General features: G+C 46.4%; 1 protein-coding gene across 4 annotated transcripts in view; it reads left to right on the forward strand.

Moving 5' to 3' along the window:
• Window positions 1–848: 848 nt before the first annotated feature.
• Window positions 849–10798, forward strand: part of TMX3 (thioredoxin related transmembrane protein 3) — a 39855-nt gene continuing 29905 nt past the window's right edge. The window contains exons 1-3 of one of the 4 annotated variants that reach the window (XM_023534105.1): window positions 849–926; window positions 5651–5690; window positions 6875–6998. In XM_023534105.1, the coding sequence (XP_023389873.1) occupies window positions 886–926; window positions 5651–5690; window positions 6875–6998 (205 nt within the window). In that variant the 5' untranslated portion in view covers window positions 849–885. Of the gene's footprint in view, window positions 927–2123; window positions 2143–5650; window positions 5691–6874; window positions 6999–10798 lie in introns of those variants that run through there. The other 3 variants (XR_002781838.1, XR_002781837.1, XR_002781836.1) reach the window with 3 other exon arrangements.

Here is a 10798-nt window from a genome sequence, read left to right on the forward strand (position 1 = left end):
CGCCGTCGCGGCTCCGCGCGGCTGAGCAGATGCCGTGCGGTCCTGGCTCCAGCGCGTCTCGGACGGAGACCTGCTCCCGACGCGGGAAGATGCGGCCGTCTTCCGTTCGAGTCTGATTCTCGGGGTGTCAGGAAGTTTCAGGAGCGCCCGCCTCACCGACAGGCATGAGGGATGCCATCCCTCCAGTTAGCAGCCAGACCTGGCTTCGGCTTTAGGTTCCCAGTCTTGTCACGTCCAAAGAATTTCTACCCATCCAGGGCCTAAGAGAGGGGTGCCCAGGGACAGACGTGGTCAGCTTGTCGGGCTTGTGCAGTGTGAAAAGTGTCCTGTGTGCCAGCACCAGATACCCTGGTTCGCGCTGTGGTGTGTTTCCATCTTCAGCAACTGTTTAGTTTCCACTATGTGACACGCTCTTCTGTAATCATTAGAGGTGTAGCCGAACTTTGTTGCTACCTATAAACTGGAAGGAAAAAACTGACGGTATTTTGAATGGCATTTTGAGTTTATACCGAAGAGGTAATTGCTGCTAGAGAGAAAGGAGATACAGAAGAATGATTTCGGTTTCTATTCCAGAAAGATGGAAGGGTGAAGAGGAAAAAGGATGAGAGTAAATGTATATTTAAAAACAACCTCTGTGTCTTAGATTTTACTAGCGTAACTCGCCTGTCACCATATGGTTGCATGCAGAGTAAAGATTTATTGAACACATGAAGTGTTGATGCTTTTGCATCACTTGTGCCCTGGGATGGCTCAGTGATGAATTTTTTGGTAGGCTTTAAAAAAATCAAAAACATGGGGGACTAAGCATATAGTACGAGTCAAATGATAAATCAGCATTTTTGATATACGTTTTGTCTTTTTTTTTTTTCAGTTCTTTTACTTGATATGGCTTTCTGTAAAGGATTTGTAGAAGACTTAGATGAATCGTGAGTATACATATTTTCAAATAATATCTTAACTTCCAACTGTGAATATTTACATGAGTCTAATCTTTTAAGAGAGACAGTAATGACCAGTGCTTGTACAACACTAATTTTGTTCTAAAACTTGTCCTAAGTGCAGTATATGTACAAAATGAGGTTGTGCTCAAAAGGATCTTACTGAGGTATAAGACCAAAAAAACCGTGGCAAGCTTTTCTGTACTTTGTCATTTCACCTTGTATGCGTTAGTTTTTCTGCTTGAATCGCTCCTGAGTGGGTCCAGGTATCCAGTACAGCACCACTGCAGGCATCAGAAGGCCTTCTAGCAGCTGAGTCCTGCTCCAGACCTAAACCCTGTGTGTGATCTGTCAGGCAGTTGTAAGGCTTTTCCTGGCAGGGCTCAAGGGGGGAGCCACCCTCCCACCCCAGACCTGGTGCACAGCCAACAGTCTCTGGAGGATGTTGGAGTCATGCACCAGCCTCCTGGGCCAGCCATGCTCCCACGTCTGCATTCCTAGCCCAGTTGCCTTTTTGGGGGGCCTCACCTACGGCGTTTCCTAGGCACCTCTCCTGAGACTTCCTTACTGAGGGGCTTAGCTGAGGCACTGTTCTCCTCTAGGACTCAGTGCCTTTCTCCTCCTGTCCCTTTCCCCTCTCCTCCCCTCTGCTCATGGGGGCACAAGGAGGCAGAAGCCTTCGGTTCCGTGCTCCTCAGCAGTGCCGCGCTTCCTGTCTGTGCCAGTCCACCTGACCTATGCTTGGTGCCGTTCTGCTTGGGAAAATAGAAGCTGAGGAGCTGGCACCTGGTGTGCCTCTCGGCTTGCATTACTGCAGGAAGTGAATAAAGCCTTGTCACTCTCAGCTTGGCTTGTCCTAAACAGCCACCTCAGCACAGCGGAGCTGGCGTAGCAGCAGGGCGGTTGGTGGAGCGCGGTGCTGCGTGGATGAAGGGGTGCGTGGGGGCCCCACCAGCACTTCGCCAGCCATGCCATCGGGGGTCGGGGACTACTGGTGGAGTGTTTGTGGACACCGATTCCGAGGGGAACCATTGTCAGCAGGGTCGTAACCTCATTATGCTGTGTCGCTGTACATGTCCTCCTTTAGAGTGTCCTAACAGCAGTGACTTTTCCTGAGGAGGAGGCGGGGGATGAGCAGACACCCAAGACCCTCACCTTCCTCAGCTGGGTGCTCTCTGGACCCTGACAGATGTGGCCCACCATCGTGAGTTTCCTGTCACCGAAAACCACGTCTGGTCCCCCTTACAGAGGCTGTAGAGCCCCTGCCAGCCATCCCAGTGATCCCTTCGGTCTGCACTGAGGGGTTATGAATAGTTCATAATGAAACTAAACCAGACGCGGATTTCTAAGTGTGTCCTCACTGCTCCTGCCTGTTACCAGACCCTGTTAAGTCTCCTCAAGAAGTCAGCTCAGTTGGTCTGTGACACAGTCCAAGTCTTAACTGACAAATTTATGGGTATGGGAAAAGCAGCCACCACAAGAGAGCAGAGACGGACCAGCACAAAGAGTGACGTAGGAGTTGGAGCTGGGTGCCTTCTCTTGGATGACCTAGACGAAAGGCTTTCAGAAAAGAGATCCAGATCTGGTTCCTCAGTAATAGGGTCCCAAGGGAAGAGATGGATAGGCACTTCACCGTGGGCCTGATGGCCACATTCCAGGCCATGAGGGGTCTGATAGGTGGTCCCACTAGGGACCACAGGACAGCCCCGGTGACTCCTACAGATGCTGTCCTTCCATCCTGCCCAGTGAGTCTGGAGACGAGTCAGAGCGCCCTGGAACAGGTGCCCAGACCCTGACAAGTTGTTAGGGTGAGGCTTCTCCATCTCCTAGTGAGGCGGAAGGTTCTATGCCAAGGTCAGAGCTCACAAGGGAAGTGGGGCAGAATTGCACTTGTCAGGCCTTGTGGATTCAGTGCACAGGTGAGTGTGATCCCTACAATCCAGGATGAGGAGGAAACATAAGATGCCCTCCAGTCTTGAGTCTGGTAGCCACTACGAGTACCCTGGCCCAGGCTGGCTTCGGTGAGAACTTTCGGGCCCCTCCTTCTGAACGTGCTGTTGGGATGGACGTGGAGTGTGTGTGCACTCCCGCTCGCCTCTGTCCCCTAGGCCCAGTGGGAAGCGCTGTAGTCAGGGCCATCTTAGTGGAGCACGTGGAAGACTATGAACCTAACCCAGCTCCTAGTGCCATCGTCTCCCAAAAATAATAGGGGCGGCCTGCAAATAAGAGAAATGACTGTCCTGAGTGCCGAGCCGGAGGGACCCGAAGAGCCCTGTGGACTGTCTCATTCAGCAGCCTTGTCCAGCTTCGCCCAAGGCCTGGGTGCTGGGAGGCTCGCTGTCAGTTACAGGTAGCTCAGTGCCCTGGGGCTGCCCTTGACACTGGTGGGGCCTGACTTCAGGAAGAGGCACCAAGGGGTGCCCAGTCTGGGGCAGTGGACATCACAAATGCTTTTTTCAGGTTTCTCCCCACTAAGCTGATCCGGATCAATTTCTTTCATGTGCGACAGATTCGGCACACTTTAATGTCCTCCTACGAGGCTGTCTAAATCTCACCCATGTGCCATCAGTGGGTAGCTCGTGGTCTGGAAATAGGCCTGCTTAGGTGGGAGCATTGGCCTTCCCCTATATGGATGACAACTTCCCAGAGGACCCAGACGAGGGCAGGGCCCAGCAAGGGCTGGACACCATGGCAACATGGCTGAGCTGTTCCTACAAACCAGGTACAAGGACCTAGTGCCCGACCGAAATGCCTGGGCATGACGTGGGAAGCAGTACAGCATCTCATTCCAGATGAGATTGCTACCAAACTTTTGGCCCTTTCTGACCCAAAAAATAGAACAGAGGCCCGGGAATTGATGGTCCAGTTCAGCTGCTGATGCTGCCACCTAACCTGTGTGGGGATCTTGATAGCACCTATTACCAGGTTACCAGAAAGGCCACTGCCCTTGAGTGGGGCCCCAGCGAACAGGACCACCAGGCCCCCAGCGGGCCACCAGGCCTCTTTTCCCTAGACCCCAAGGACCGACATCTGCCATTACACATCTTAGCAACCTCTCAGTTCACTGATTGTGGCCTATGGCAGAAGGACAGTACCATGGGCCCGCATGAGCCCATGAGCTCCCCAGGTTGGCTGAAAGACATACACCGTTGAGAGGCTCTGGTTGGGCCTCGGTGGACGAGTGCAGTAGGCTCACGAGCAGAATTCCAGCCACGCCGCTGAACAGGGACGGCTCTGGAATCTGGTGAAGTGGAAATGACACACACAGGGTCCCGGCTGGAGTCTCACGGACGGCCCCACGAAGAGGCATAACTCTCAAGGAGCCGCCTCTGGACCACCCCTGAGCCAGGTTCACTGATGGCCCCTCCCAGCTACATTGGAATGGAATTGGGTGTGGCCCCCGTCCATCCCGAGAGAGACCTGTTCTTCAAGCGTGGCAGAGGACCTTCGCGCAGTGGCGCCCCCATGCGTTGTGGAGGACTACAGTTATCCGCCCCGTTGGCCTCTGCCGCGCACTCCTCGCTCCAGCCCCAGCATGTGAGCACAGCTGTGTTTTCACTGACTCGGGGCTGTGGCTCGTGGCTTGGCCGTTTGGTTGTGTGGCATATGAACAGACGAGACACTTGGTGAAAGAGTGTTTCTGCTCCCAGTGAGAGTTTTGTGACTTACGTGGATGCTTACCAGAAAGGCCCCTATTCTGACAGGAGGATGTAACTAAGGAGCGTATCCTGCTTATCAGCTCAGCGCAAAAAAGGAATTGTTCTTCAGTCCAGAGCAAGCACACGTGCAACAGCCGCCTCCTGCATCCACGAGAGGATGACCCGTGGAACTTCAGATACTGTCCTACATTGGGCTGATGTGCACGGACCGACACTGCTGTAAGAAGACCCCAGAAGAGCATGAAAAAGCCATTGCGCTTGTCAGACCCTGGATCGGGCTAACAGTGCTCCCCAGGAGCAGTTCGCTTCCAGCGGGCCAGGGCCTCCCAGCAGTCAGCACACTGGGCCCCACATCCCACCCAGAGCCTTCCCCTGGATCCTGATCGCAGTTGACACTTTCTCTGGATTCGGCCTGGCCATCCTCGTGCATACCACTGATTCGGGCCACATGTCCAGACCCTGCGGGAACATGATTTCCTGTCACGCCCCCTGAGAACTCTGCATCTGATGACAGCCCTGGGTTTGCAGTGCAGGCTACACATCAGGGGCCCGGTCAAGGGGCGCACAGTGGACGCTCCATGCTCCCTGTCACCCCTAATCCGCAGGGGTGGTTGAATATTTTAATGAACAATTAAGTTAAAGGACAGGCTTAATAAATTGTTGGGAGGGGACAAGATTACTCTCGCCTGGATTACACATCTCAGGCCAGCAGTCCAGGGTCCCCTGGGTGGTACTTTTCATTAGTGCTGCGTGTTTGACCAAGGTGTCTGCTGGCCACCTTCAGTTGTACACTCTTTTACAAAACGGGAGCAGAGCTTAAAGATTTGGATTCACCAGCGTCGAGGATTGACCGAGGGCGCTGTTTTTGTCCACGGCATAGAACAGACTGTCGCAGGTGGAGAGATGTGAACACCTTGGGACCTGAGAGCTCATAATGGAGCTGTGCTCTCTTGGCCTTCACTGTAGGTTTAAGAACCTTATGACAATACCTACCCCTTCGCTCGTGTCTGCCTAACTACCTAACAATTTGTTTCCTTGTTTTCTGTTTTTTAGGTTTAAAGACAACCGAAAAGATGACATTTGGCTTGTAGATGTGAGTATGAATTTTTTGTACTAATTAACCACCTCTACCAGTTTAACTTATGTTCTCCACCCAGATATATCCAGTTAGTACTTACGTATTTTACTCAATTTGTTTTCTCTGAAAGTACTGTTTGGGTTTTTATATTAAAATGAATCTCAGAGCCTTATGGTTCCTAACAAGAAACATGGTTTTGATGAAATTCTGATGAGGTTGACTTGTGAATTATTTCCGAGGAAGATTATGGGATGATTTTATTATAGAATTTACCCTTGCTTTTTAATATTATCCAAGAGATTGTATGAATTAATGTCACTTGACAGTCAAAATCATATTTCATCTTAATAGTAAACAGAGGAACAGTTTTCGTCTTCCTTTCCTCACTTGCAAATCTGGGATGTATTTAAACCTTATGGTGTTTGGGATCCATGTTAACGTGCCTCCATACAGAAAGCAGACTGGCAGCAAAAGAGAGGGCATAACAGTGGCAGATTGACAGTTGTCAAAGCCAGGCAATGGGGCATGAAGGCCCGAAGTTTAAATCTCTCTCTTTCTGTGTATGTTTGATCATTTCCATAGTATAATGTTGAAAAATAGATGTCTTATTTCCTTAAAATACAACGAGCAGGTTGTTATTCCATTTAACTAGAGGTGCCTAATTACCGCCCCAGCCATCTGGTGTTGAAGGAGGAAGAACTGTGGTTTTAGTTTAATCAGCCTGACTTGTCCTGCCAAACGTTTGTCAACTTAATGATCTGCCACGTCTTACCAACGGTTACGCGTAAAGTAGCAAAGGCACCTACTTTGTTGGAATTTTTATAGTAGAAATAGATTGATGTTTATCATATACACGTAAGGGGCATGTACATGTACCTAGTGGTCTCGTGTATAACATGGACACACTTAGAAGCAAAGATGTTTTTATCGTAAATCATAGATCTGTTTTAAACAGTTATTAGTAGTCATTTCAAATGAACTCAACAGTAGTGTCCATGTTGCATTACATGCTAGGAGTTAACCTATCTAGGCTTGCATGTGTCTTATTTCATAATCACTTCGAAAATTATATTTAGATCTTCTGTCTAAAACAGATTATCAGATCATTCATTCGAAGAAATTCTTTAAACATTAAGCTTGATCACCACAGTAGCACAGCATTTTCAGGATAGTCTTTTTTTTTTTTTTTTTTTGACAAGTTTTATGCACCATGGTGTGGTCATTGTAAAAAACTGGAACCGATTTGGAATGAAGTTGGTCTTGAGATGAAAAGCATGGGTTCTCCAGTTAAAGTTGGAAAGATGGATGCTACTTCCTATTCTGGTAAGTATTTATTTACTCAGTTTATTACTTCACTGTCCTCGTAATGAAAATGTTTTAATTATGCAAAGCAGCATTCAAGGTAAGAGGCAGAGAGACATATTTTTTTGCTCATGTAAAACTAAAGTTGTCTTAATTTAAGACTGTGCTTTATGAGTTAAATGAATTAACCATCGACCGTGTAACATGTGGTGTATGTTAATGTAAGCTATTGTTCCTGCTTTGAGCCCACCTGAGAAAATCAGCACCTGAGGCGGCTACAGAAGCGTGAATGGTAAACCATCAACGTCGCCATGGGAGTTAAGAGCGAGAGAGTGTCTGAGCGCTCTGCGATGGCGTGGTGGTGGAGAGAGTGGGAATCTGAAGGATGAGTTGCGTTAGGACAAACACAAGTGAGGGTCAGGAAAGTATTCACATTAGAGAGACTGTTACAGCAGAATCCTAGAGCAGGAAATGAGCGTAAACAAGTACTTGCCGGGGAGCAGACCGTCTTAAAGCAGAGGCGGAGGAGATGCAGCCACTCCCCGTGTTTGTAGATAGAGCCGCAGGGGACGCAGCCACGCTCGTCCGTTAGCTGTCGTCCGGGGCTGTTCTCATGTTCCCGTGGCTGAGTTGAGCAGTGGTAGCGGACACTGTATGTCCCACAAAATATTTATTTACGATCCTTTACAGAAAAGTTTACTAATGCCTGTCTTAAGGGATTCGAGGAAAGACAAGTATGAGGTATAGAAATTTGGGAAGAGCGTGACTTCGGAAAACTGACCTGCATCCACATCCTGGCTCCGCCCGCTCCTGTCGTGTATCGCACCAGGAAGGTTTCTTCGCGTCTCTAATTTGTACACTGGTCCATGTTTATGGTAGCGGCTTTTTCATCGGTGGTTTTGAGATTTCGGTGATAACAACACATGTAAAGTCCCTTGTAGCATTCAGCAATGCAGGCTCCCTGTTTCTTAATGAGTAGATGGAAGTGAGTGGTGTGACTTCCATTTTGAGAAGTCAGCATTGTGCTCTGGGTACGACTCAGGAGACAGACCTATGTCTTCATTTCAGCTCTGCCGTGCCCTGTGGCTTTGGGGAAGTGCCACAAAACACCATAATTTCAGTTTCCTTGTTTGTAAATGGAAGCGTGGTGTAACCCTCCAGGTTGTGAGGATTGTATTAATATTTCCAAAACCCCTAAGACAGTGGTTCACACATGTAGGGTGATAGTGATAGTGCCATAATTTAAGGGCCTCTCAGGTGGGAAAAAGTGTTCTGGATTTTATCTGTTGTTAGTTGAGAGGCAATGCATATTTTTGAGTAGGCAAGTAATTTGAAAAAATATTTTTGGCAGCAACGTGTACAATGGAAAGAGCAGAGACAAGACAAGCCTCTACGTCAACTTTCGTGTGCATCTTGGTGGAAGATGCTGGAAGCCCAGACTTGGGTGGGTGGCAGTGGAGCAAAGAGGAAACAGTGATCCTTACAGATGGTTTCAAGGGTGAAATCACAAGTGTGATGGATCAGCTAGCTCTGTGATGTGAAGAACAATAATAGTGTAAGTTTCTTAGTGTAGTTACTGAGCTACGCTACCACTGGTTATATGGAAAATAATAACTTTGATTTTGTGTGCGTTTTCATGAATTTGTTGTATTTTGCTTTGTGGATGTTTGGAAATAGGGAACAAGAGTACAAGATGTTAGAGCTGGAGTTACTGAGTCACAAACGAATTGTTGAAACTTTGAGAGGAGGAGAGATCAATAGCAGGAAGTTACTATAAAGGGAGAATAATATGCTTGAATTGATACTTCTTGCAATAAGCTTTTAACAGTGTTAAATTATTCAGCTGTTGCTCATGAAAGTAAATTATTGTGTTTAGGCATATGTGTTGATTAGATATGCATGTACATATATTCATTCATATAGTTCATTCATAGTCAATATTTACTTAACTACTATTTGTCAAGCCCTGTACTAGTCTCTGTAGATTAAAGAACCAGAAGAAATCCTCCTTGTCATGGAAATCCTTACAGTGTAATAGAAGGAGAAAGAAGAACTAACCAACAAGTGCAATAAAGTCTTAAACATGGCACATTCTCGTGATCAGTTGAATTATCCCGCGAAGTAACAGTAATTTATAAAGGAAAGTGGAGTACAGAGATAATCAATAAAAAGAGTATCTATAAATCAGTAAAAATCTTAACGGTGAACTACTCACGCGATGCTACAGTGATAATCAACCCGTTACATAAAGTCAAATTTTATAGAATGTAATTCATTAGCTTATTATTCAGTATATGTTATGTGCCCCTATGATTAGGGAGAAAAATAACCAAAACTGTTTTCCTGAGTAGTTTAGAGAGGAAAGTATTTTAAATGCTGTGACTAAAAAGCAATGTTCTTATAGGTCTTAGCTTTTTACAGACTTTACGATGGGACCTAATCATTTTATTTTCATAAACCATTAAGAGGTTTAAATTTCACCTGTGGTGTCATGATCATAATAGATTTTATTTCTTTTTCACTTAGCATTTTGTTATCCATTATGTTGAATTAATATGAAAGAACTCTGTAGAGCTTGCAGTGTGTGAAACATGTCGTGTAACACATCTCAAGCAAGCGTCTAGCTTTGGGCAGGGAAAGGGGCATGCTGTATGCCAAGGACCACTCCGCCAAGCGTTGTGATGGTGCTTCATACAGTTTCTGTCCTTTACTCCATGGATGGGGACCAACAAACCCCCTCCACCCCCTCTCCCAGCCTGCACCCAGCCTGCATGGTGATACCTGCCTGTAAATCCTGTGACTCCTCGAATCATACAAATCATTCAGCAGGCATTTAATGAGCACTTACCATGTGCCATGATACGCCAGGCACGATCTGGGCATCGGTGATTACACTAGTAATAAAACAAATGTTTCTGCTCTTATGGGATGTATATTCTAGTGGGAAAGACAAACAGTAACCAGTGAACATAAGTAAAATTAGTGTCGATGTTAGTGGTAGATGCATTTTCTACTTTATTATGTAGTCAAGGAGATGTTCTATGTGCTATGGAGAAAAAGATACTGTCTTCTTAATATTTTTTTAAAAAGTTGATAAGTGTTTAAAACCCACTGTCTAGAGATTACAAATAGATTTTTGGCATATAAGTCTTAAAGGTCTCTTAAATTCTTCAAGGCAGTTCCAGTACAGGCATTTGAGTAGACTTTGGAATCAGAAACGTAAAGAAATTGAATTTCTTTTTCAAGCTAGCTGCCAACGAAATTCTATGTCTAACTTTAGAATACTAGAGAATTGGCTGTTTCCTGGGTATCTCTTCCATCCCCTAGGTCACTTTATAGGCTGTCACAGAATCAGTGTTTCTCAGCATTTAGTCTTCATACTACCTGCATTAGGATTACTTGGGGCGCTCGTATAAATTCAGATTCCAAAGGCCATAACAGCCCTACCAAATGAAAATTTCTGAGACTGGGTCATGAGAATGTGTTTCTCCATGGACTTCAGGTGATTCTGCTGCACGCCTAAGTGGGAGAATCTCAGAGTATTATTGTAATGGCTAGTTATTTACGGGGCTTTGCTTTGGGGTGGGATGAGATTATTCAGTGATCAAGTATAGAAAATCTCTTATAGAGTGTTAGAGAATGGCTTATTTCTCAATCATGTAATTGCAGGAATTGGAAGCAAATATACTCAGTGTATACACTCTGTGCGTAGAATTCTTGAACTGGAGAAATTCGAACTATTGTGACATCCTGTCCTGTGTGCTTGGAATTGTACCAAAAATTTCTTGATGCATGGTATTAACTAATAATACTATAACCAA

Source organism: Pteropus vampyrus, unplaced genomic scaffold, assembly GCF_000151845.1.
Source record: "Pteropus vampyrus isolate Shadow unplaced genomic scaffold, Pvam_2.0 Scaffold119, whole genome shotgun sequence".
NCBI lineage: Eukaryota > Metazoa > Chordata > Mammalia > Chiroptera > Pteropodidae > Pteropus > Pteropus vampyrus.